Here is a 27,064-nt window from a genome sequence, read left to right as displayed (position 1 = left end):
CGTAGCGGTCTGGTTGGGGTGTAGCGGTTGATCAAGTCTTGTAAATAGCTGTGAGCAGTTCTGTTGATGCATTTGTAGGCTATAACCAGGGTCTTAAATTTGATGCAGGCAGCTACAGGAAGCCAGTGCAGAGAAACAAGTAGAGGAGATACATGTCTCCACGGCCTGGACAAGTAGTTGTGCAGAGTTGGTTGTGAGGTAAGGACAGCTCCTGCGGATGTTATGCAGGATGTATCTGCAGGTCTGGGTTGTGGCTTTGATGTGCTGAGAGAAAGACAGATTTGAGTCAGTCATCACTCCCAGACTCTTAGCCATGGAGATGGACAAAATGAGTGAGTTGTCCGGTTTGATCGAGAGATCGTGACAGGAAGACAGGCCAGCTGGGAGATGTAGGGTTTTGGAGAGGTTGAGTTCTAGGTCAGCCCTTTTTTTGTTTTGTCCAGTGTATTTATTATCCTGTACTCCTTTTCTGTGTTACACCATGGTCTCCGGAGAAACGAAATTTTGTTCCATTGTATACAAGCTATATAGAGGAATGACAATATTAAGAACTTGAGCTTGAACTTAAGGTGGTGATCAGACTTCCATGCAGAGATGTCTGACAGGCAGGCAGTAATGCATGCAAAAATGTCTGATGCTCCAGGTGGAAAGGAGAGGAAGAGCTGGGTATCATCGGCATAGCAGTGGTATTTGAATCTATGGGAGGCAATGACAGGGCTGAGGGAGGAGGTGTAGATCGAGAAGAGAAGAGGACCCAGTACCGAGCTCTGTGGGACATCAGTTGAGAGAGGCAGAGGAGAGGAACGGGAGCCATGCCAGACAACTTGGTAGGATCTGTCAGATAGCTATGACTCAAATCATCTTAGTGCTGCTCCTTTGATCCCAAGCTAACTGAGAGGAGAGTAGAATCTGGTGGTTGACAGTTTTGAATGCTGCAGACAGATTGAGGAGGATGAGGACTGTGGAGAGGGAGGCAGCTCTGGCTGACTGGAGAGCATCAGACACTGCCAGGAGCGCCGTCTCTGTGGAGTGACCAACTTTGAATCCAGACTATTATCCATGGAAGAGATGTGTTCCGGGTGAGGAATTCAGATAGTTGATCACAGGCCGCCTGCTCTAGAGTTTTAGACAGGAAAGAGAGGAGGGAGACTGTCCTATAATTGTGGGCTGAGGTGGGATCCATGGAGGTTTTCTTTACCAGAGGTGAAATGAGAGCAGTTTTGAAGGCAGATGGGAAGCAGCCAGAGGAGAGCAAAGAGTTGATGATCTTAGAGATGGAGGTGGAGAGTTGCGAGGAGATGGTCTGTGGGAGTGACGATGGGATTGGATCTAGCGAGCGAGTGGTGGGTCTGTGTGATATCAGGAGATTCTGAGAGTGGCTTGAATTCGGAGAGCGTGTCAGAGCATGTGTTTTTAGATACACACTCAGCCCTCATGGAACGGGATGCGTTGTTTGGTTGGGCTTATTCTGTGCAATGACATTTTTGCCCAATGCATAGTCAGTTAAGTTATTGTCTGCGAAAGCGTTCCCAGTTGAATGATACACTTTAGGACAGATGTCAAACCAAAAAGGTCGTTGTCCCTCAGGGGAGTTAGTCTGGCTGTTTTCTGTTTAAATCAAGTGTATTAACTTTAACTACTTGTCTCATTTTATGTAGGAACTGAAAGACAGGCATTCCTGCAAGCCTGTCCATCACTTCATATTTAGTTGGCACTTACCATTATTTACCCATTTATACAGTTGGGTAATTTTACTGGAGCAATTTGGGGTAAGTACCTTGCTCAAGAGTACTAGAGCCAGAGGTGAGACTTGAACTTATAACCTTTGGGTCCAATGGCAGTTGTTTCAACCACTACATTACACTACACTACACTCCCAGCTGCCCTTTGGCATGCTTACCAATCACAGTCGTCAATTTAGATAAATATGTCATAAATGCGACAGGATTCTGTGCTAATTTTAGAAATCTCCTGTAGACAGTTCACTGTTGACGATTCACCGTCAACTCAGTTATTTAAATCATACGGACAACTTTCGTAACATGCCTTTCGTCTCACAGTAAATTAAATCAGCCTGAATCTTGCAACAAATGAAGATCATCTGTTTGTTAATAGCAATACACAGCAGTAAGTGTGTGTAGCTCTGTGCAGCTCCTCTAGGTGCGTGGTGCCCATCTGCTTTGCAGGGTGTAGTACACAGTGAGCCTTGAGCCAAAAATCAAATGGTCATTCAATCACACTGTCTCCTAAAAGGTTGGATACCTAGTGCAAAATGCATTGGGAAAGGATTGAATTCATAAAACTACCATTTGTTTCAGCCTTTTAATTAATTTTAGATGACATATTTCATCGTCCAGGGACTGATTTTCCCCCCCCCCCCCCCCCCCCCCCCCTTATTGAATAATGGTAGTTTGACCCCCCCCTCCCCCCCACAAAATCCCCTAACGGTGATTTCATTAAACTAATTAACCTTGAACAATGGGAGTTTTGTAATTTTTATATGTCTCTACTTCGCTTATGGATCATTTAAAATGTTTTTTTTCCTGAATTTTAACAAGCCTTTATTATTTATTTTTAGAGATTATGTTTTTATACACTAAGCTAAATGCAGTAATTTACCCATATATATAGCTGAGAACTTTTTATTGCATCAGTTCAGGGTAAGTACCATGATCAAGGGTAATACAGAAGGGGGGTAGGACTCCAACCTGGGTCGGCTCAGCTGCAACACGAGAGCTCTAACTCCTGAGCGACCTGCTGCCCCAGGCTGCTCCTGTTTACTTTGGTGTTTCCGTTCACACTGACAGCATTTACATACGGTCCAAAGAATGATCTTTGAGTCTCTCTCAGACATTTTTTTGCTTCCATCTCCTCCTCTGTTGCACACCATGTGGGTTGCTCTGTTTTTGCTAACATTTATGCAATGGAAGGTCACTTTGTCGTACCCGTGACAGCAACCATGGCTTAGCATGGAACTGTGGGGCTGGTTCGCACTCGGCTGTGGATTACTCCGTACCCTGTTCCAGCTCCCTGGTACTCTGCTAATCAGTGGTGTTCCACTCTACTCTAGGAAGGTCATCAGCGTCGGCAGGGGGCTGATTGTATCCTCAAGTGCGAATGTCATTATCCCCAGTCTGCTGCTGTGATTTGCCATTTATGTTTGGAAAGGTGCTGCTGCAGGTGTAGATTAGATATATTAAGCATCATGCTGTCTGAGTCACTGACAGGTGACAGCAGAGTACATTTATATTTACGTTTATTCATTTAGCAGCCGCTTTTCTCCAATGCGACATACATCTCAGAGAAAAATTCATGGTGTATTATATCAACAGGATGAGAGAAATGGATGCAGATGCATGATTCTTGAGTATCGTCCATGAGTCAAGTACCACTGAATAAACCAGTGTACATCATTGTGTAGCTGCATAAAGCATTACCCGTTACAGAATAATGTTGATTTCTTTTTTTTTTTTTTTTTTTTGCATTTTTCATTCAGTTTTGTAAGATTAAACATACTTTTTTGACATTAATTTATACTATGGTATATACTGACAGTTTCGAAAAATATTCCACATTCTTAAAATTTTGACCCGAATTTTGATGTCAGGTTCCAAGCATCAAATATTCCAGTACCTCTTAGAATCTGATTCTTTCGAAAATGTTTTGGTACTTCCGACTGTGTTCTGATGCCTTCTAGAATCTTCCAGTGACTGTAAAGTACCAAACTAAAACTCCTGTACAACTATTAGTATTTTTGTAATCAGTAAACTTTAACTAATCATAATCAGGGCAAAAATTAACATTCCTTAGAACTTTGAAACATTTTGTTGTGTCATGATATTCAGTTTGTAATTAAAAAATTATGAAACCACCATTTATACGTTTATCATTCACTTAAGAGATGAGGCGAGAAGTGTGTGCGGTGTAGGTTGGATGTGAGCATCGTTTTTTGTGCTTCACTATTCCTGTCCTGAAGGGGGAGGTGGTAAAACCTGCAGGATTTCATCTCCTTGCTAAGTGTTGCCACCTCTGTACTTGGCAGGAAATAGCCTCGGCTTACCTGGGATATAGAATCTAATTGCGATTTTTCTCTGACCATGTCAACAACTGTACGGAGTATGTGTAACGTGGTCACGGGGAATATTAAGAGGAGTCGTGCAACAGATGTAAAACTCAACACCCAAGCAGTATTTGCCAACAGTGTCTTCACATGGTCGTTTGAGGATGAATGCATGCAAACGAAGAGCTCGATTGACAGCCTCATAGCCTGGCATTACCTGTGTGTGTGTGTGTGTGTTGCAGATAATGACTGTGGGGACAACAGCGACGAGTTGGGCTGCAGCCACTCCTGCTCCAGCACGCAGTTCAAATGCAACAGCGGTCGCTGCATCCCCGAGTACTGGACCTGCGACGGGGACAACGACTGCGGCGACTACAGCGACGAGACCCACGCCAACTGCACCAACCAGGGTGAGCGAGAGCAGCGCCCCGTACCGGGTTCTGCGGGTCGGGCAGCGCGCACGGCCAGCTCTCATCAGTACCTACAGCACTTTCAGAAGAAGTATGTCTATTGATCGTAATGCTCGAGCACTTCTGTCGTGTGACTCTGCAGACGAGGGGGCGTGTAGTTCCGCCCGGTAGCTCCCTGCGTATTTTTGGGAAGTTCAGCACATTCATACCTCCGGTGCCAGAGCTGCATCGCTGCCAACGGATTCCATAGTGAATGAGCTTCTCTGTCATTCTCCAAGCACCGCGTCAGTCACGCCATCGCCCGAGACCACTCCTGCACGCTCAAGCCCGTGGCTTGGGGGCTTCTCACTCGGGGACTTTTTGCATTCCGTCCGTTCCTCGCAGTCTGGATGCGGAAACGGACGCCGGACTTGTCCAGTATTCCCTCTTGATCTTTTTTTGATCCGCCGTATGAGGGCACTTTCTCTTTCAAACGCATGGTTTCAAGAGCCTGCTCTGCGTTTGCACACATTTAGGTCCTGCGGTTCTCCCCAAGGATAGCGTTGCGCGATAGTTGTGACGTTATGTTCTTCAGAATGCCGGCACGAAGCCTGCGGAACATGATGATTTAAGACCGTGGTGTAGAGACAATGATAGAGCTAGTAATAGCAGTAAAACTCGCACTTGGAGCTGCCTTCCACTTAACAGCTCCCCGTAGGTTCCTCTGAGGGGGAGACTGTGGTGTAACAGAGATTTGGGGGGGTTGACGTGGCACGCAGCTCTAATATTGAGGTTTGGAGCCACACCCTTCACCCGTCACATCTCCATGTGGTTGTTAATTACTTGGGCTCTGGAATTCTTAGCGTGGGTCGTGATGGGGCCCTGGGACCTCTACTTTTTCGGGGAGTGGATCAGACCGCAGGAAGGGGTGGGCTTGTGATGGATGCTGGAGATCGGAGCTCCTGCTGAGGGGTTTGTGGGCACGTGAAGGACACCTGCTGCTCTGCGAATACACCAAGGCTTGCACTGCGACCCTCAGTTGCGTGTACCGTTTTCTTAATTATGCCATTCGTTCAAGATCTTTCCGGAAAGATCTGATTCTTCCATGTATCTTTCTGCGAAGATCTCCGCCTTCTGGTTATGTTTCTACAAAGATCTCATTCTTCCGGTTTGCTTTCCAGGAAGACATTGCAAGTCTTTATACTTGGTTCAGTTGGAGCCTTGATATTGGTCTTTCCACCTCTCAGTCACAGTAGATGCTCTTGCATAATTTGCATAATTGTTCAGTTATATGTCTGGCTGTACCCAACACACACACCTCCGTCTGCAGCCACGCGCCCTCCTGGCGGGTGCCATGTGGACGAGTTCCAGTGCCGCATCGATGGGCTCTGCATCCCCATGCGCTGGCGCTGCGATGGTGACACTGACTGCATGGACCTGAGTGACGAGCGGAACTGTGAGGGCGTCACACAGATGTGTGACCCAGATGTCATGTTCAGCTGCAAGGATTCCAGTGAGTGCAAAAAAATTTGCTATTAAGAAATTGTATATGCATGAAAACAGACACCTTAATGATATCACAGATGGGACAGCAGAGTGCAATCCTTCCTGGGACTAGGTTACGACGTGGGAATGTGCCAGTACCATGATAATGACCATGCTGTAGAAAATGAGAGGGTGTACAGTTCTGTGGAGGACCAGTGTGTCAAATCACTTAAATGTAACCCCCACCCCCCCCCACCCCACTCACAGCGCGCTGCATAAGCAAGACTTTGGTCTGCGACGGTGACAGTGACTGCGAGGACAACTCCGATGAGGAAAACTGCGAGGCGCTGGCCTGCAAGCTTTCCCACCACGCCTGTGCCACTCACAGTAACATCTGCCTGCCAGCTGAGAAGCTGTGCGATGGCAACGAAGACTGTCCAGATGGGTCTGACGAGAAGCTTTGCGGTAAGACGCGCTGCCTTCGCAAACTTGCACTTGCACTTTTCGAGATTATTTCCTTCCTTCTCCACTGAAATGCAAGTAAACACTCCACCTCCGTGCCCTCGCACCCTGTTTACCCTCAAAGATCTGTGCTCCCTTGCCAACGGCGGCTGCAGCCACAACTGCTCAATTGCCCCCGGAGAAGGCATCGTCTGCTCCTGCCCCCTGGGGATGGAGCTGGGTGCCGACAACAAGACCTGCAGGATCCAGAGCTTGTGTGCCAAGCACCTGAGGTGCAGCCAGCGCTGTAAGCAGGAAAAGCTCAGTGTCAAGTGTTCCTGCTACGAGGGCTGGGTCCTGGAGCCTGACATGGAGAGCTGCAAGAGCACGGGTAAGGGGCACAGTGAAGAGAGATGGGGTTGTTTGGGGGAACGCGGGTGGCCAGGGCTCGGGATGAGCGGGAGCGGCTCAGGATGGATGAAAGGTGAGGTGGGAGGATAGGGAGAAAGAATGGATGACCAAAGATGGGTAGGGAAGCAGAAAAGACAGAGCTGCAACAGGCTTTGGCACCGAGGATCAGGTTTAAACAGCGAAAGGAGAAGCAGATGCAGAAGGTGTGTGAGGTTCTCAAATGCAGTGGGGTGCAGTACCGGGAATAAGGCAACGACGTGAGCGATAAGTAGAAGTCCAACACCGGACGACTGGCCCGATTACATTAAAGCGGCTCTTGATCCAGTAGAAGTCGAAAAATGGAGGGACCTGTCAGTGGAGATGGTGATGGGATCCTGGGGGCACTGCAAGAGCAGCGCTGGAATTGCAGCTGATTAAACTGTACATTTACAGTTTAAGGTGATGACAGAAAGCAGCCAAATTATTATACCAGTTGATACAAAATGAAGTTTATAATTACCCTTTCAAAAATGGTTGCTTTAGTAGCTTTCACTAGTTACCGTGATGAGTATTTTGAAAAGCTGAAGATCGCACTCCAGGTACAGTGACATGGGTCCATCCCAACTGACACCGGTGAGCAGACCATCCAAAACCATTCTTCTTTCACAACACATGACTGGAAATCTAGATGGCGGGTAGGGTGGGAAGCTCTGACCTTGTACCCTCAAGGGGCTTGTTTAAGGGAATGGGGGGCAGGATGGCGATCCTAGCTCACGCTTTTTGTAAAAGGGAAAAAATAAACTTTACCAGAGAGGGAATAATTTCTAAAGGGACATTTTCACCTACCCTCTGAGTGGTGTCTTCCAGGAGCCTGGATGTCACCTTCTTCCTCTCAAGGACCTATAGGCTGCAAATGACACAACTTGGGGCCACATTCTGACACCGTGTCTGGGTGCCACTCGAGTCTCACACTGGCGTTACCGTGTTTAATCTCATCACACTTTGCCTGCTGCCAAAGTCCTCAGAATCCAGTTCACCTCTGTATGTTGCATGTAACCACCCTGTAGTTAGCACGTATTAGGGAGAAATACTGTCTCTGGAGGGGGGGTGCAGTGGCGCAGCAGGTTTGGCCTGTGCCTGCTCTCTGGCGGGTCTGGGGTTTGAGTTCCGCTTGGCGTGCCTTGCGATGGACTGGCGTCCTGTCCTGGGTGTGTCCCTTCCCCCTCTGGCCTAGCGCCCTGTGTTGCCGAGTTAAGCTCCGGCTCACTGCAACCCCCGCTTGGGACAAAAGGTTTCGGACAGTGTGTGTGTGTGTGTGTGTGTGTGTGTGTGTGTGTGGTGTGTCTGGAATCTGTTAGTGCAGTTACCATTTTATTCCCCCCACTTCATGGTAGTAATCTGTTTAAAAGCCTTTACTTAAATTTGTTCATTTATCAGATGCTTTTCTCCGGGTACCTACAATTATTTACCCATTTATACAGCTGGGTAATTTTACTGGAGCAATTTAGGATAAGTACCTTGCTCACGGGTGCTATAGCTGTAGGTGGGATTCAAACCTTTGACCTTCAGTTCCAAAGGCAGCAGCAGCTTTAACACCTACACTAACAGCTGTCCTTGTGTACTTGGGTGGTTTGGTTAAGTTGTCCTCTTCCTCTTCAAGACAAATTTAGCAGCTCAACTCTACTGGTTGGACCATTTGACTGAGCACGTTTTGATTTTAGTGCCATGTTCTACCGCAGTGCCCACAAAGGCTGTGAAATGAAGATGTACGCAAGCCTTCGCTTTACGCAAGGTTTCAGCCTCGCGGTGCTGTGAACTGTATGAAATGCACACATCGCTTCCTTTGTAACTTTGCTGAGATGCGTGTTCTCGTCTCCTTAGATCCTTTCAAGCCCTTTATTATATTCTCCAATCGCCACGAGATCCGGCGCATTGACCTCCACAAGGGCGAGTTCAGCGTTCTGGTCCCCGGCCTCCGCAACACCATCGCCTTGGACTTCCACCTCAACCAGAGCACCCTCTACTGGACAGATGTGGTGGATGACAAGATCTATCGCGGCAAGCTGTCGGAAAACGGCGGTGAGTTCGTTCACACGCGTTTTTCCTTGTTCTGCCAGCTCGCAGGTGACGCAGGGGTCCCGCGAGTTCGCTCCGACGCCGCAGCTGGAGGAAGTGCAAGCAGCGGAAGGAATCGTCTGCTTATTATTTTTGCGGCGAAATCCAAGTAGATCACAACTAGCTTGTTTACAGCTATGTAGGGCAGGACGGAGCTTCATCATTATTTCAGGATGCGGGCTTTCGCTGCTCCGAGATGCGCGTTTCGTTCGCTTCGTGACTTTCCGTTCATGTGGGCGACTGCATGATTTATTTTTCTTTTTTTTTTTTTTTTTTGTTTTCTTCCAAATCAAGAAATGGACTGAATTTTCCTACTTCATTATTTGCCTGTTTCGAATGCAAACCACGGTCCCGGTACAGATCAGGTTTGTGTTCTCCCGACTGCGTAGCGCATGGGGGGGGGTGGGGGGGCGCTTTGTCTCTTTCCATTAGTCTCGCCGCGGGCTAGCGCTACACTGGGCCTCAACGGCAGTGTTGTGTTTGAGGCCCGGCATTGAAGTCACCGTTTCCAGCCTCGCCGTGCCAGCGCTGCTGTATCACGCCAGGCCCAGACGTCACAACCAGGGTCCCGCTGTGTTTCGTTTTAGAATCGTGGAGCCTTGAAGACGGCAGCCAAACAGTTTCATTACAGTCGCAGAGCAACGCCAGCGGACGGAACAAAGGGGCCTTCTCAGCGCAGCGCCCTTGGAAAGCAGACTTAGCATCCAGCAAGAATATGCGCGGCATAAAGAAAGCGAATCCCTCTAATTAGTGTAGGAAAGCCTAATGAATGTCTCTTATCCCCCCCCCAGTCAGAATGATTATCAGCTGGATACAATTAACGTTTTTAATTGATTGGGCAGATATTCTCACTTGTTCGAGATGGAAAGTGCAGGGGGAGATGCGGAGAGGCAAAATGCTTTTTCCGCAAATGTCCGGCTGTGATTTCCCCCCCCCCCACATGGGATCATTTGCATACTCCCGAGCAGGCAACAAGAGAAGGCAATTTCGGTGACGGCGAAAGGCCGAAACATGTTCCAGCAAGTGGCCCGTTTGACACTTGCAGTTTTCCTCCCTGCGGTTTGGCATGACATTTAGGCCCCAAACATTGGCACAGAAACTGCCTCTCCAGTCCAACAGTGTGGCAGTGAAGGGTTTGCTTTCTGGAAAGATCCCAGGATGTAATGCAGTCAACATCTCTTGACAGCCTGTGCTATATTCAGAACTGAGCAAAAGTTAAGCAAAAAATATTTTGTAAACAAGTAGCCTGTCGGTATTTACATATTTAGGAAGTTGATTTGCTTACTGACACGTGTTCTGCAAATGCAGAAAAAAAATCGAACTCGGTTTTTGAAGGTTTACACAGACCATGTTATCATCGACAATAAGGTTAATAAGGAGTGACTAAGTCTATGTGATTTGTAATTTAGTGGTACGTTGAAGTTCATCCACATGTTCTCATCAGTGAAGAACATCCTACGTGGCCTGTAGGATGATAAATAGCTTCACAACTCTGTCCTCCTGTCAAGTGGAGCGCAGTGTGGAGTTTGTAATCCGTATCATCATAACACGACTTTCCTCGCGCACTTTAATGCAAGTGGATCAGCATCACTGACCCTTTGTCCCTGCTATGCACCCCGTCCCTGGACTTCTCAGCCCTGACCAGTTTCGAGGTGGTGATTCAGTACGGCCTGGCAACTCCTGAGGGCCTGGCAGTGGACTGGATTGCTGGCAACATCTACTGGGTGGAGAGCAACCTGGACCAGATTGAGGTCGCCAAGCTGGATGGCACCATGAGGACCACGCTTCTGGCTGGAGAAGTAGACCACCCTCGCGCTATTGCCCTTGACCCCCGATATGGGTGAGCTTGACCCCTGGAATCGCTCCCCACTCCCAAAACTGTACTGTAGCCTCTCGAGGTCCTGTAGTGACCCCTCCTGATGTATGTCATTGCCGATGTTAGTTGGTGACAAGCAGAGAAAGATAAGACCATGACCAATGAGTTATTGCATTTATTTATTTAGCAGGCGCTTTTCCCCAAATCAACATACATCTCGGAGAACAATTTAAAAAGTTAATCACATCAACAGAACTCCTTCGATTCAGCTGTAGGTACGTGATCCTAGAGAGCAGTCAATTAGTCACATACCATAGTAAAAACCTGTATACATCACACAAGTAGCTGCATATAGGGCTTTTTTCCTTTTAATTATTAAACAGATAATCTACTTAGTTGAGAAGTTTATGCTGTGCACTCTGACCGATGTCTTCCCACAACTAGCAGTGAATGAATGAACGAACGAACGAATGAATGACAAAGGGGTCTGCCGTGTGACATCACTGCTGGGACTATTTCTGGCAGCGCTAGAAGGTCCCAGCTGAAATTCAGTGTGTGTCTGCTCAAACTCTCGTCTCTCCATCTTCTATTGTCTGTCTTCCCAGCATCCTCTTCTGGACAGACTGGGATGCCAGCATGCCCAGGATCGAGGCAGCCTCCATGAGTGGCCAGGGGAGGCACACCATACACAAGGAGACGGGCAGCGGTGGCTGGCCTAACGGGCTCACTGTGGATTACCTGGAGCTGCGCATCCTCTGGATTGATGCCAGGTACACACTCTAGTACCTGCAGACGCATACCTGGGCAGTCTAAGAGGGATTCGCTCTTCTCGATTCGGCGTGAGCAAAGTCATTTGTTTCTCTGATCAGATTTTTAAGGTTCTTTTGCATGCCCCCTCTCCCTCGCATCTTAGGTCAGATGCCATCTACTCTGCTCAATATGACGGCTCCGGGCTGATCGAGGTGCTCCGGGGACACGAGTACCTGTCACATCCCTTTGCGGTCACCATGTACGGGGGAGAGGTGTACTGGACGGACTGGCGCACTAACACACTGGCCAAAGCCAACAAGTGGACCGGGCACAGTGTTACCGTGGTGCAAAAGACCAACACGCAGCCATTTGACCTACAGGTCTACCATCCTTCCAGGCAGCCCCAGGGTATGGCATGTATTCACACACACACATATGCACACAGCATGTACACTAGAGACAGAGCTCTTTAAAACCTGAACTCTACTCCAGTTTTCTGTTGCTGAGCAGCATCAGTCATAACCAGGGATGTAAAAGGGGCAGCTGGTAGTGTAGTAGTTAGAACTGCTTCCTTTGGGCCCAAAGGTCACAGGTTTGGTTCCCACTTCTAGCTGTGGTACCCTTGAGCAAGGTACTTACCCTGAATTGCTCCAGTAAAATTACCCAGCTGTTTAAATTGGTAAATGATTGTAAGTAGATTACATTGTAAGTCACTTTGGAGAAAAGTGTCAGCTAAATTAATAAAGGTAATAGCTTTAGGGAAATCCCTCTCTTTTTGGCCCCTTCTTCAATGGAGGACTCAACAGAATTCTGGAGCCTGTCTCCTGCACCTGTCAGTCAACACCATCCAGGGGAGGGATCTGTAAAGGAGATGACAAAATTCAAGTGTCACTCTAAGTGACAGCTCTCTCCCCTCGCTGTCACCGACAAAAGCAGCGCTTGGCTCCGTCTGTCGCAGTTGTTCATTGTGTACTTAAGGGCACCTCTGTCCAGGTGTGCCTTTTGGTCTATTTGTCTTTGAGCACCAGCCCAGTACCAGCCCAGTATGCTTTTAGAATAACGCAACTTTACCACTTTTCTTCGGTTATATTCTTTCACTGGAGCAGATGTTTGGATTTTCCCTACAAATAAACAATATTTTGGTAAATAATGACGGAACTTGGAGACCATGACACGCACTTGCATCAGAACAGGGAGTTACACTCGCTCCCAGTTCCAGCAATAACGGCCTATTTATTGCAGCTCTTGCTCCAAGTGACACAAGTCATTATTTATTGTGCGGAGATCGAAAACAGCAACAAGAAAACATTCCGTACAGTCACACGGGCTCTTTTTTGTCTTTTACACTTAAACATGTTGAAATGTAGTTAATGCTAATTTGTTAAGTTTATTTGTGTTCATTTTTCAGAAGCATTTTCGCGTCGCAGGTACTTATGCATCACTTGGTCTACCGGCTGATCTCTGTGCTTCCACATCCTTATCGTTCTTTCTCATATTGCCATCCCTCGATTACACAACTCTCTCTCCCCAACCTGTGTCCACCATGATGACTGCTCCCTCATTCCTGTTCTCCATGCTTCTTGGGCTTCCAGCACCGAACCCTTGTGCTGCCAATGGAGGAAAGGGCCCCTGTTCGCACCTCTGCCTCATCAATTACAACCAGACCTTCTCCTGCGCCTGCCCACACCTCATGAAGCTCCATTCGGACAATCATACCTGCTACGGTAAGAAATCATCGCGGCTACAAAGCCAGCAATGACGTACTTCCTATCTCCTCTCTTTGCCGTGACCTTGCTAATGATGCCGGTAATGCTCGGGATGCTGTTGTCACATGGCACCTGAAGCTTGTGTGTGTCACGCTCTGCGAGGTGAGTGTAACTGAAGGAGTGTTTAATAAGTGTAACAGATGGAAGGGGAGAGGAGGGGCTCCCGCCATGCGTCTGCTTGCCGGTTGCTTAGTATTCTGGGGCTCAGCTTCAGCTGTACCATTGTGGATCCCAGAGTAATTTGACTAGAGAGACTCTTGGTGAAGCCTGAAAGCATCAATTAACTCTGGCTGGATGCAGGGCTCCTGACACTTCAGTGTGGGCGAGTGCCTTCCAGAAAAACCAGTTCGCTAAACATTGTCTGTACTGGCGTTTGAAAATTTTTAATGCGTAGGCCATCATCTTGCCTCCTATGTCAATGGTCAGTTCGGTTCCGCGGACAATTTTTTGTCAGATACGTACTAACAAGTCATTAGGGGCACCGAGCTACTCTCGGGCTACTCAGCTATGATTTCCACAAAATTTTTAGTGTGTAATTGACTTCTGGGGTGTTTGATATTGATCCCACTGACCTCCTTGCATCTTGTAGAGTCGCGGCAGTTCCTGTTGTACGCCCGGCAGATTGAGATCCGAGGAGTGGATTTGGACCACCCCTATTACAACTACATCATCTCTTTCACTGTGCCGGACATTGTCAACGTGGTGGCGGTGGACTACGATGCCCGTGAGCAACGCATCTACTGGTCTGATGTGCACGCACAAGCCATCAAGAGGGCCTTCATCAATGGCACTGGGGTTGAGACGGTTGTGTCTGCTGGTATGTGCCCGTCATCACCTTTCTTCTCAGTATATCAGGTTATGGTGAAGCCAAAAGCTGCACTTCATGAGTGTGGTAACATATACACATCGAAGTTTTACACAGTGTTATGTTTTATTTTTGTGTTAACAAGAATTCATCTCCCTCAATATTAAATTAACACGTAGCCATTCGGTCACAAGTTCGGTTCTTTAAACACCGGAAGTTCTGCTGTTACGTGTGGCCCCATCCATTAATGAAACGCATTTGTCAATCTGCTGATGGCTGATTATCCAGCATCATCACGTCCGTTTGCATGCATTCCCCCTCAGACCTACACAACGCCCATGGACTTGCAGTGGACTGGGTCTCTAGAAACTTGTTCTGGACCAGCTACGATACCAATAAGAAGCAGATCAATGTCGCACGGCTGGATGGCTCTTTCAAGAATGCCGTCATCCAGGGTCTGGACAAGCCACACTGCCTGGTCCTGCACCCTGTCCTTGGGTGAGTAAGGCCCAGGAACGCCCGCTGTAGTGTAGGACTCTGCTAGGCATCAGCAAGGATAACTTAATCCCTCACATGAACAGACTGAAAAGAGAAGTAGATTGTAATTTAGTGGTACGTTGAGGTTCATCCACATGTTCTCATCTGTGACGAAAGTGCGAAAGGTTTAAGAGCATAATGCAAGGTCTGCAGGATGATAAATTGCATTACAGCTCTGTCCTTTAGCTTGAACAAGGTCTATACTCTAGTTACATGGTGGAAAACACATCTGAACCCTGGCTGCGATGACTAGACTGCTTTAGCCATCAATGCTGAGCTCCATTCTGTCTCCGCAGAGCTATAACACGCCCCCCAGCATCTGCCTGAGGGCTCAGCACTTTTATGGGCTTCGCACTCTGTCCTTAGCTTCTCCCCCAGGCCAAGATACCATTTTCCATCTCCAGCCATTTTTCAGAGATGAGCGGAACAGTTTTTTGCACACTGTAAATCATGACAGGCCTATGGATTCATGGAGAAGGAAGATTTTTTTTAAAGAATGCATTTCCCTCTTTTCCTTTCTTCATAAGGCCTTCTCAACCCTCAGAATGCTTTTGGTGTGTTCTTTTTTCGGCATGTGGTAAACGAGGGGCAGATGCTTACAGCATGTGCGGCAGCCAATTCCACTAACAAGAAATGATCTGAGTGAGGTCGTGAAGGTGGATGGAGCAGAGGATCTGGGGCTCTGCATTTTGTGAAGCAGCAAGCTAAGGTCCTGGGAAGCGTGGTAAACAGATTGGCTTTGGGGAATAGAAAGGTGTGGATGATATGGATATTGGGCAGAGCTGTTTGGAGATGAAAGAATCAAGGTGTCGTCAGCTGGAGAAAGCCAGCTGCTTGTACCTGTGGGAAAGTGGTTTCATCCATTTGTAGAACAGCGACCTGAATCTGCATGTGTGTGTGAAAGCACACACAGGCACTGATGTAAAAAAAATTCTTCATATCGCACATCAGAATATACATCTACAAACCTTTTGTGCAACAAATGTTCTCCTAGTATTTGGAATAAATAAATACACGGTGAGCACAAAAACCAAAGTCTCATGCTTTTATCCCTACATTTTTTTCTGTGGGGTGCAGCAAGACAAGTAGTGGTTTCACCTATTTTTAGCCCCCAGTGCTACCCTTTTTGTTTTTTTTTTTTATTGTGTGAAAATGGTAAAGGGAAGATGACAGAAGAATGATCAAAAGTGTCGAGACAAGTCAAGACAATGAGTATCTAACAACTGTCCAACCAGCCTGCTCCCTGGAGCCCATTTCTGTGTGCATTAGCACATCTGGGATCATCTCAGCAATTTTTGCTGTGGAGCACGATCAATGCAATGGATCAATGGGAGGAATTTTGTCCACATTGTGTATACTTTTTAAGAATATGAAGAATGAGTGCTCATCTGTGTTCTGCACATCAGGTCCGGACAGTGTGTGTGATTAAGGGGATGTCGGACATTGGCGGCCCATGTCTTGCCAAGTCCACTTTCTCAGTGGAAATTTGTCTTCCCTCAACAGGAAACTGTACTGGACAGATGGAGACAACATTAGTACCGCCAACATGGATGGCAGCAATCACAACGTGTTGTTCACCAATCAGAAAGGTCCAGTGGGTGAGTATCTGAATCCTGGGGACTGGGACGTGGAGAGCAGTAGTGCTAGAAGATGAACTCCTTTTATCGCACTCTACAAATGTTAAATGGCCAAAGTGAAATGGTTGCCATCACTCCTCTTTGGATTTCATCGCATTATGCATCCCACAGGTCTGTCCATTGACTATGATACCGAACACCTGTACTGGATTAGTTCTATGAACAGCACCATCAACCGCTGCAAACTGGATGGCAGTGGGTTGGAGGTCATAGAAAATGTCAAAGGCAAACTGAGCAAGGCTACCGCATTGGCCATCATGGGTAAGGGATATACTAAGTCTACTGGTCTAGTGTTTTTTGCTGACTAGTTAGCTTTGGTCTGACTAAGTCATTGAAACTCAGCTTCTCCCACAAAGAATGAGTGTGAAATTTGCTTTGTTGTTTTCACTTGCACGTTGTTTGAGCAGGAGACAAACTGTGGTGGGCTGACCAGTCCACAGATCAGATCGGGACCTGTGACAAGGAGGACGGGAGAAACTGGAAGGTCCTGAGAAACAACACCTCTCCCATGATGCATATGAAGATCTATAATGAGACTGTGCAGACAGGTAGCTTGTCAGCACCCGACAGACCTGACTCTGTGTGTTAAAATCTTCAGAAAGTCCATGTCCCACAGACTGATCCATAGAGTAAAAGGCGAGTGTCTCTCCTAGGGACCAACATGTGTAGCAAGAACAATGGAGGCTGCTCCCAGCTGTGCTTGCCCACCTCACCCACCACTCGTGCCTGCATGTGCACAGCTGGCTACAGCCTGCAGAGCGGACAGCAGTCTTGTGAGGGTAAGGACCACTGCAGAGCCCCCGCTTGTGTCACTGCCGGATTTCCGGTCCAGTGGAGGTCAGCCGAGTGGAAGAGAAGAGGGTGAAGCCAAATCCAGTGTGCAGAAAGCCACTCACTCTGAAAACTCTTGTGACTTCCTCTGCAGGAGTGGGATCTTTCCTGCTATACTCAGTGCATGAAGGAATTCGTGGGATTCCTCTGGAGCCATCTGACAAATCTGATGCACTAGTGCCACTCTCGGGCACTTCCTTGGCTGTAGGAATCGACTTTCACGCCGGTGAGTCACCGTAAGCTCAGGCTTCTGCTGGAGACTGCTGTCACACGGAACTCCGCGCTCATTCTGGAGAAACAACTCGACTTTCTCCTCCACCGCAGAAAATGACACTATCTACTGGGTTGACATGGGCCTAAGCACTATTGGCCGAGCCAAGAGAGACCAGACGTGGCGTGAGGAAGTTGTGACCAACGGCATTGGCCGTGTGGAGGGCATTGCTGTGGACTGGATTGCAGGTCAGAAGCAAAAAAATATGCGCACAGTCACGCGCGCGCGCACACAGACACACACACACACACACACACACACACACACACACAAGCATGTACATTTTTAGTGGATATGCTGTCCCATGTATCTAGATTTGAGGTCGCAAATGCCCCAACCCTCAGGAGATTCACAGACTGCATTAGTCATTGGACTGATGTGAAGCATGTAATCAGGATTCTTTGAAGCATACAATGAGATCAAACCCTCAGTGCATATTGTTTTGTGAGAAAAGAAGTAAAAGGATCCAAAGACATGACTTAGAAAGGCAAGAAGAAATTACCTCTGCTTTGCATGTCTTTTCTTTGATTCTGTGATTTTGTACTGCTGACACTGGTCATGTCATCATTTCATCATGTGTTGTACAAGAGCACCGTCCTTTCTTTTGAGAGAAAATGTTTCTGCAGCTCTGACGCACCTTGGCCGCAATGGAAAGTTGAGAGCATCTTCTCCTTCCCCATCCAGGGAACATTTACTGGACTGATCAAGGTTTTGATGTGATCGAGGTGGCCAGGCTGAATGGGTCCTTCCGCTATGTTGTCATCTCACAGGGTCTGGACAAGCCCCGTGCCATTGCAGTGCACCCGGAGAAGGGGTGAGGTCTACAGGAAGAAGACTTGTGCCGATTTCTTGTTCGGTATCGCACTCTAAATACCGTATTGACAGTACGCGTCTATGTGTTTATGTGTTCATGTGTATAGATACTTGTTTTGGACTGAGTGGGGTCAGTACCCACGCATTGAGAGGTCCCGGCTGGATGGATCCCAGAGGGCCGTTCTTGTCAATGTCAGCATCAGCTGGCCTAATGGTATCTCCATTGATTACCAGGTGAGAATTTCAGCAGTGCTGTTATAGCATAACTTATACTTTTCTATCTGACATTGGTTGATGGAAATGGATCTGTCATTATGATACCTCCCTCTCTTTCTCTCTCTCACATTTCTGTAGGAGGGCCTGCTGTACTGGTGTGATGCACGAATGGACAAAATTGAGCGCATTGATCTGGAAACTGGCGAGAACAGGGAAGTGGTGCTAGCCACCAACAACATGGACATGTTTTCCATCTCTGTCTTTGAAAACTACATCTACTGGAGTGATAGGTAACTTGCGGTGCCCTTACGTCTCAGCACTCCTGTCTTCCTCACCCGTTGCTTGCTCCTCTCGATTTCTGAATATGGAGTCGATTAATTCTGCCATCACCTTATTCATCCCACATTTTCCTCCTCTTGTTTATCTTGCATTTCTGTTATTTCATTGGTCTGCATTTCTCTGCTCCGTGAACCGATGGCTTTTTCACATTTCCTTTGCTGTGCATCAGGACTCATGCAAATGGTTCCATCAAGAGGGGGAGCAAGGACAACGCCAGTGACGCCGTGTCTCTGAGGACTGGTATTGGGGTGCAGCTGAAGGACATTAAGGTCTTCAATAAAGCCAGGCAGCAAGGTAGATTTCTGAGCCTAGTCCTTACAACTATCTAGAACTTCAAGATTCACTTTCTCATGCTGTAACAATGAATCTTCTGTGTGGGAAAGGTAAAAACTGAAAAAATGGGATGCTGTATAGAAAATGATGTGTATGGTTTTAAAAGACTACAGCCCTTGCTCCTTGAAAATTATGGGATATATTAGGGATCTGCAGTGTTGTTCCTCTCTGATATCTGTAAAGATATTCTTCTTAATTAGAAATTTGTTTTTAGGAACAAACATCTGCAAGAACGACAATGGTGGTTGCCAGCAGTTGTGCCTCTACCGCGGTAATGGCCAGCGCACCTGCGCGTGTGCTCACGGGATGCTGGCAGAGGACGGCCGCAGCTGCCGAGACTACGACGGCTACCTGCTGTACTCGGAGCGCACCATCCTAAAGAGCGTACACCTGTCGGACGAGAGCAACCTCAACGCTCCCATCAAGCCCTTCGAGGACCCCGAGCACATGAAGAACGTCATCGCCTTAAGTTTCGACTACCGCGGCGGTGGCGGCAAAGGCGCAAACCGTATCTTCTTTAGCGACATCCACTTTGGCAACATCCAACAGATAAATGACGATGGCTCCAACCGCAAGACCGTGGTGGAAAGTGAGTGTTTTATTAAGGCGCCCATAATCGTTTCGCAGTGGCAATACTGGGTTAATAAATGGATGATTTGGTTAATAAAGGAAGTCTGTCAGGCCCTGCAGGGAATTTTCACGTTAAGTAATCGTTGTTAGTCATCATTGACGGGAGACAGGTCTCTCGAGAGCACTCAGAATATCAGGAAATTTAGTGCCCAGTTCCGAACCAGTCTTGCTTCTTCAACATTTTTTCTCACACCAGGGATCGTGGCACAACCATTAGTCATAATTATTAATAATATTCAAATCTGTCACTGACCAGTGAACCTGCCCCACAGGTGTAACCCCCTCTCCACACTTCCCACTTCGGTCTTTGCGACAGGCTTTCCTTTTCTCACTCCTGACTGTCAAAGCAAGCAGCGATTTATCTTCCCTCAACTAGGACATGTCATTCCCCCCCCCGTGCAATCAGGAGCAATTCCCGGGGCACATAACATCCCCCTGAGTGTGCCGCCGCAATGAGCACACAGCTGGAACTGCTGAAAGCCAAGGTGGGAAAATCATTTCTGCTTTTAGCTGAAAAATGAAAAAAACCACCTTGATTCATTCCCTCGCTTTGAATTCCTTAACCCTTTCCTGTTTAGTATTTCAAGACCAACACAAATCAGTGATCAAAAAGACTGATAGGAAGTTTATGCACGCAGGTCACCCGTCCTACTCTAGTTTAAATCTTAGTATAGCGGTGATTTGTCAATTTACAGAAAACGATGGACAATGAATTTGCTTGTAGCTTTGCTCTGCAGTTTCCAGCTACAGTAGTGGGTATGTGCAGTGTTCTGCTAAAGCTGATGTGTAGTTATTCGAGTCGTATCAGTGTTAATGCTTTAAGGTATAGAAATCAGCAAAAAGTCTCTTGGAACCCACAGTGGATCAGTTTCATCATTTGTGCCTGCAATGGTGAATTGCTCTATTGGTGCAACGGAGGCCCCAGCACCATTGGGTGGAAAGGTTGGACAGCATTGCCTCCTCTTGGATGTCGGCGACAGCACTTCCTGAATGCACCGTAACTCTCCCTGCCCACCTGCAGCAAGTCCTTCCGGAACTTTGTAGAGTTGAAAACATAAAGGATAGGGTTGGCCACAGAGGCGGAAGAGGCCAGGAGGCGGACAAAGATACCGAAGGCTCGGTACCCAGGTGCGTTGGACACAGTCTTTCCCACCAAGAGAAACATGAGGATGTAGGAGGGTAGCCAACAGGCCATGAAGACCAGCACTAGTAGGACTGAAGTATGGGTCACCTGGCTCTGGTAGCGCAACAGATGGGATGTCCGACAGCCCTGGCGCGTATCTCGCAAGAAGCAGTAGATCTTGGCGTACATGGCTGCGATGATGATCAGTGGGATGGCAAAGGTGATGAGGAACAGGGCGGTGCTGTACATGAGCTGGCTGAGGTCAGACAGGAAGGCAAAGCACGCAAGCTGAGTGGAGGAGCTTACTGTGCGGAAGGCAAACTGTGGTGCAGCCAGGGCTAAAGCAGGCACCCACAGGGCTACCGGTGCCACATGAAAGCTGCGCTGCATTCGAGAGCGGTAGGCCAAGGTGGGGTGCACCACTATCACGTAACGGGACACGGCCAGGGCAACCAAAGTAAAAACGCTAGCTGAGGAACAGGCCACACCCAGGAAGCTGACAGTCTTGCAGAGGAAACTCCCAAAGGGCCACTGGCCCAGTGCAATGGCAGTCGTGTGGAAGGGCAGGCAGCTCAGCAACAGTAGGTCAGTCGCACTCAGGCCCAGCAGCAAGGAATCCGTGCCATGAGGCAGTTGCCTCCCCCTCCTCCACCGACCAGCTAAGATGATGATCACTAGGGAGTGTCCCACCAGCCCGGTCACCATGATCAGAGTGTCCAACACAGGTACGCAGACCTGTGGCACGAAGCCGTCCATGCTGCCGTCCATGATGGAGCTTTATCCAGATACAGTCTCCACGTATCTAAGGTCCAGTAATTGTTCTCATCTAGTAGCAAAGCTACTGATTTTTCTAGCTGACATATAGAGCAAAACATCCATAAAAATCATATTCATACATCTGTCATAACTATACAAAAGGAAGATGAACTCCACATAGCCTTATGACATTTATTCCAAGTGAGGTGTTTTCCTCACTGACAGATCTTGTCTTTGAGAGTTTAGGTAACCCAGAGGCAAGGATGAGTTAGCTGCTGTGCAACATATCTTCTGTGGCTATCTCAGTAGGCCTTCAGCTTTGTCCACATCACAGGAAGTTGAGCACAGAGACGTTCCTTGATCTTCGTATGCCAGCCGCAGATCTGAAATCACAACCCTCTTTGAAGAGGCATGCCTTATTTTCTGCTTTTGGTTCTGAATTTTTTTTGGTTTTGCTCGGTTAATCCAGACAAAACAGTGCGTTTGTGTCCAGTCTCGCCGGCGAGGTATCAGCGTAGCAGGAATCTTTTTCGGCTCCAGGGAAAAGCTTCTGGACGCAAGAAAAAAGTGAGTAAACAAGCTGAAATGAGTTCTCTGTCAACACAGTCAGTGAGGTTTCCTGAGAGCCCTGACGGACCAGTTTCTAGCAGGCAGCCTGATCGTTTGCCGTCTCGCTGGAGGGAACCGAAGCCTTGGGCCCCGTGGCTCTATTGATTTTCTGCAGCAAGCAATGCTGTACAAGTCTTTCCCCAAGAATCCTCCACCAGCTATTTCACATTAAATGTAGTCGATTCTACTTGACGTTAAGTGTCCGCGGTGCCTTTCCACACTTCTGGCAGTTTGGAGACCGTCCACTAGTCGAGACGTTCGCAGTGAAGTCCATTCTAGCCCGACAGGAATGCGGTGAGGCAGTGCTGAGCGTGTTTTTCTCTGTGTAACATTTAGAAGAGCACGTCGGTCACTGACGGTCTCACAGTTCTGTGGGCAGGGCCTCTCCCTACATTCCAGATTGCCTTTTCACCCAAGCGTCACCTAGCCTCGTCGCTTCTCCATCTCGTTTTTTTCCCCTCGGTCAGTGCCTGTATTTGTTTTCACAGTCAGAATCCATACTGATTAACCAGCGGTGTTTGTTTATTCCTCCTGTTTGCCTTTTGGCCCGTAAATGTTCTTTCTATGATGACTGTCCCAGGAATTCTAGCATGAATTTGATATTAAGAAGACGAATCATTATTCAAGGTCAACACTGTAGAAGCTTCCAATGAACTATGCGTCTTAGTGCCCTGTGATATTTAATCATTTAAATTCATTTATTTGTAGTTTCTGTTTTTATGGGTGTTTTTGGTATATGCCCCTTAGAGCCTGGGGTTGACTGTTCCCTTCCTTACCGGTTTAACATTTGGTAAAATGGTAATTGGTGCTTAACCAACTGTCAGGATGACTGTCAGGAGCGCTCTGCCTTTTACTGCAGGGAGAGTGCCCTCATAAAGATATCTGTGCTTTGTTGATAACAAGCGGAGAGCGCTTCAATGAGACATATAAAGAGCTCATAAGCTCAGTGAAGCATCTTTTAGAGGCGGCATGAGGAGTCGTGTTCAGAACGTAGAAGTGGACAAAGATACAGGCAACAAAAGAAAAATGAGGAAAGATGGAGAGCGGGCTAATGTTTGGAGTCAACGCTCCTAAAAGCTGTACACACCACTCATGTCTTTTCACTTCTTTCGAAGATGGATTGTGGTATTGTCTTTTCTACAGAACCAAAGTCTAAGCAGAAGACGTTTTTATGTGCACGCAGTGAGGCGTGAAGTGGCGAGATGATTCAAGCTTTTTGAGCAGGCTTTGGTATCTGGAGATGTAACATCCATTTCCTTCCGTGCATTACACAACCTGCATTCACCCTGTGCGCAGAGCAAAGGGTGTTGGGTTTTAATAGGTAATCTAGGGCAACCGAGAGGATGTAAAGCTAGAAAATCCTTTGTCAATCTGCCAAAGTTATTATACTCTTAATTAATTAATCTTTTAGACTCAGCAAAATTAAGTTCCTCACCAGTGGCCACTGGAACTCCTTAATAAGTGAGAGTATCTAGTCAACGTACTGTGGTCTGATGGTGTGCAATATAATGGTGAGCATCAGGTCATACTAAGCCAGCACCACTTTACTGTTAGCAGTCGTAACTGTGCTGTCCCAGGATCGATTTTAAACTATTTTATCTTTAAAATAATCTGCACTCCTTTGTCTCTGTTTTCAGACGTGGGGTCAGTCGAAGGACTTGCCTACCACCGGTCATGGGACACACTGTATTGGACCAGCTACACGACTTCCACCATCACAAGGCACACTGTGGACCAGAGTCGCTGGAGGGCTTTTGACCGTGAGACTGTGGTGACCATGTCTGGAGATGACCACCCACGTGCCTTTGTGCTTGATGAGTGCCATGAGTGAGTGCTTCCCCATTGCTGCCAGGAGTAATGTTGGGTTGATGACTGAACAAAAATTGTCACCTACTGAATTACATCGATATTTATTCATTTAGCTAACGCTCTTCTCCAAAGTAACATATTGTAATTTATCATAATTGATCTCACAATGCAAACAATGCAGAAAGCGCATCACATCAACAGAAGGAGAGATTTGGGTACAGATACTTGATTCTTGAGTCAAGTCAATTTGTCAAATGCCACAATATAAACCCATTTACATCACACGAGTAGCTGCATATGAGCTTCTTTTTTATCTTCAGTGTTTTTGCCTCTTTTTGAATTATCTGACCATAATTTGAATTATCTGGTCAGTGTGCTTCTCCCCAATATCTCTCTTCCATTTCCAACCAGCCTCATGTTCTGGACCAATTGGAACGAGCAGTCCCCCGGTATCATGCGGGCATCGCTGTCAGGGGCAAATGTGCTGGTGATCGTTGGCACCAACATCCGCACCCCCAATGGCCTGGCCATCGACCACCGTTCCAAAAAGCTCTACTTCTCCGATGCCACACTGGACAAAATTGAGCGCTGCGAGTATGATGGCAGCCACCGCTACGTGAGTCTCCCAGCTGTGGTTCTGATACACGTTCATAATGCATCCAGTAGCTCCCTGACCCCGGGTTTCCTGCCTCTTCCCTCCACCCGCGGCAGGTGGTTCTGACGAACGAGCCTGTGCACCCATTCGGACTCGCCGTCTATGGGGACTACATCTTCTGGACGGACTGGGTGCGGAGGGCTGTGCTCAGAGCTGACAAGTATGTCGGCGTGAACATAAAAGTGCTGCGCACCGACATCCCCCAGCCAATGGGCATCATCGCTGTGGCCAATGACACAAATAACTGTAAGTCGCCACAGGAGGGGATCAATAAATTTAAATAATTTTACACCTTCTAGCCCTTTTAGGTTGTATTGGAAAATGACCTCAGTACCCCGGTCCTGTTTCAGAGAACGAGCACACACACTCACACACACACACACACACACACACACACACACACACACACACACACACACACAACCGACGTGGAAAGTGAATGAAATGAAATGTGGGTATTGGTTTAGAAAGCAGTAAATTGCATCTCTTTACCCTTGCCCACCAGCCCTGTCTGTGCTTGGTAAGAAAAGTGATGAAGTGACAGAAGCAATCTCAAGCTTGTCAGAGGACTGTCACCTCGAGCTCAAGCAATCTGAGACTCCCGCAGCATCTCCAACACATTCTCCGTTGTGCATTTACCCCTCCCCCCTTTCCTGCTCCTGCTGCTTTACCATCCATTCTCGCCAGCATCTCTGCATCCCTTGTTGGGTGCTTTATCCCCACCCTCTTTTGCACACTTAGCTCTGTACATCTGGCTCTTTTGGGTGCCAAAAGAAGCTGAGATCAGCACATGGGAAAACAAGGTCACGCAAAAAGAGTTGAAACAAAACATAAAGAAGCCAGTGTCCTTTGGATTAGTTAGCAAACTTTAAGTAGTTTAACTATATCTTTTTTGAAGCCTGTAAACATGTTCTAGTATCATTCATTCATACATTTTCTCTTAATCTTTCATGAATCTTAAATTGTCGAAATGCAGAGCCCTTCATCTGAAAGCCCTCATTATGAACGTTTTCTATAGATCTGATTGGCCTGGACATTAAAAATACATTGAATCTCTGTGTCTCATTAGCAATCCGTGACATTTACCAGAAAGTGACATTTTAAATGTTCATCTTTCATTTTTAGAAAATGACAAAAGACTACATCTGCTGTATGCAGAGAGGAAAGAACAAAGTTGGGTCCGGAACTGAAGGAAATGTACAATAGCCACACTGTTTTGCAGAACAGGAACCAATCCTTCTCTAGAGTGTTGCTATGGTGACCTTGGTTGGGTTTTTTTCCTCTCTGCGGGATGGTCCTGTAGGCGAGTTGTCCCCTTGCGTGAACAACGGAGGCTGTCAGGACCTGTGTCTGCTGACCCCCGAGGGCCGGGTCAACTGCAGCTGTCGCGGAGACCGCAAATTACAGGATGACAACACCTGCGTAGGTGAGAGCACCAGGAGACAAAGCAATGGCGGAAGGGGTCGCTTCGCGGTTCGCCACTGATTCTCGATCCGCACCCGCAGCTCAGAACACCTCGTGCAGCAGTGTGGACGAGTTTGAGTGCGGCAACGGAGACTGCATCAACTACAATCAGACCTGTGACGGCATGGCCAACTGCAAGGACAAGTCTGATGAAAAGCAGTCGTACTGCAGTGAGTGTCTGAGAGCACACGTGTGTGTCTCTGTGTGTGTGCGCGTATCCGTGTGCGCGTGCTCGACTTTGAAATGTCCCCGTGCCGGTGCTCGAGCCCTGACAGTCACGGTACGCGGTGGTAGTCATCTTTTTCTCCTTTCACCATACACTCCCATTCCCTCCTCTTGTACTGAGTAAGTGGTAAAAGGAGGTAAATCACTTGTCCCCATCTCCTGCGCCCGCAGCCACCCGTGTGTGCAAGAAAGGCTACCGGCGCTGCATGAATGGACGCTGCGTCAGCTACCGCTTCTGGTGCAACGGAGCTGACGACTGCGGGGACAACTCGGACGAGCTCGGGTGCAATGGTGAGAAACTTTCTGCGGAACTTAGCTGCGCAGCCTGTGGGTGTACCGTGTAGGTAGCGCGTGAGCGTACGCGTGTCTTGTGTGGGTGCGTGCGACTGTCTCGCTCTTCTTGCGTCTGCCTTTCGGGGAGTTCGAATCTGTTTTTTGTGACGTTTCCGAATGATATAGCAGTGCCTGTATATGCATCGGCGGTTTAACGTGTCTGCCTAACTGTTTAGTGACTCTCTGCACGGCGAATGAGTTCCGGTGTCGAGACGGAAGCTGCATCAGCAACTCCAGCCGCTGCAACCAGATGGTGGACTGCGAGGATGCCACCGACGAGATGAACTGCGGTATGTCTTCTAAACCACGGGGGATAATGGTGTTCCTTATGCGTGGATCATTCATAAATGGTCCCGGGTTTGAGTCCTACCACGCCATGCGGCTCATCTGTTGGGTGAGGACCAGGACACACATACCGGTTTCCCGGACTTCGCTCGCTTACAGCAGGACCTGGTTTGGCCCATTC

General features: G+C 47.7%; 1 protein-coding gene across 2 annotated transcripts in view; it reads left to right on the top strand.

Annotated features, from left to right (window-relative positions):
- The window catches only part of LOC108939230 (low-density lipoprotein receptor-related protein 1-like), a 114,959-nt gene that overhangs the window by 59,088 nt on the left and 28,807 nt on the right, over window positions 1-27,064 (top strand). For both annotated transcript variants that reach the window (XM_018760384.2, XM_029246453.1), the window contains exons 20-48: window positions 4,303-4,470; window positions 5,780-5,962; window positions 6,202-6,399; window positions 6,521-6,766; window positions 8,647-8,844; window positions 10,516-10,720; window positions 11,302-11,466; window positions 11,610-11,854; window positions 13,039-13,170; window positions 13,802-14,029; window positions 14,341-14,515; window positions 16,058-16,152; window positions 16,303-16,452; window positions 16,599-16,739; window positions 16,845-16,970; window positions 17,117-17,248; window positions 17,347-17,481; window positions 17,978-18,107; window positions 18,214-18,340; window positions 18,461-18,612; window positions 18,831-18,955; window positions 19,209-19,583; window positions 23,750-23,939; window positions 24,333-24,537; window positions 24,633-24,822; window positions 25,880-26,002; window positions 26,082-26,210; window positions 26,437-26,556; window positions 26,775-26,888. In XM_018760384.2, coding sequence (XP_018615900.2) covers window positions 4,303-4,470; window positions 5,780-5,962; window positions 6,202-6,399; window positions 6,521-6,766; window positions 8,647-8,844; window positions 10,516-10,720; window positions 11,302-11,466; window positions 11,610-11,854; window positions 13,039-13,170; window positions 13,802-14,029; window positions 14,341-14,515; window positions 16,058-16,152; window positions 16,303-16,452; window positions 16,599-16,739; window positions 16,845-16,970; window positions 17,117-17,248; window positions 17,347-17,481; window positions 17,978-18,107; window positions 18,214-18,340; window positions 18,461-18,612; window positions 18,831-18,955; window positions 19,209-19,583; window positions 23,750-23,939; window positions 24,333-24,537; window positions 24,633-24,822; window positions 25,880-26,002; window positions 26,082-26,210; window positions 26,437-26,556; window positions 26,775-26,888 — 4,902 coding nt within the window. The remainder of the gene's footprint in view (window positions 1-4,302; window positions 4,471-5,779; window positions 5,963-6,201; window positions 6,400-6,520; window positions 6,767-8,646; window positions 8,845-10,515; window positions 10,721-11,301; window positions 11,467-11,609; window positions 11,855-13,038; window positions 13,171-13,801; window positions 14,030-14,340; window positions 14,516-16,057; window positions 16,153-16,302; window positions 16,453-16,598; window positions 16,740-16,844; window positions 16,971-17,116; window positions 17,249-17,346; window positions 17,482-17,977; window positions 18,108-18,213; window positions 18,341-18,460; window positions 18,613-18,830; window positions 18,956-19,208; window positions 19,584-23,749; window positions 23,940-24,332; window positions 24,538-24,632; window positions 24,823-25,879; window positions 26,003-26,081; window positions 26,211-26,436; window positions 26,557-26,774; window positions 26,889-27,064) is intronic.

Source organism: Scleropages formosus, chromosome 19 (assembly GCF_900964775.1).
Source record: "Scleropages formosus chromosome 19, fSclFor1.1, whole genome shotgun sequence".
Lineage (NCBI taxonomy): Eukaryota > Metazoa > Chordata > Actinopteri > Osteoglossiformes > Osteoglossidae > Scleropages > Scleropages formosus.
This window is presented reverse-complemented; position numbering and strand designations above follow the sequence as displayed.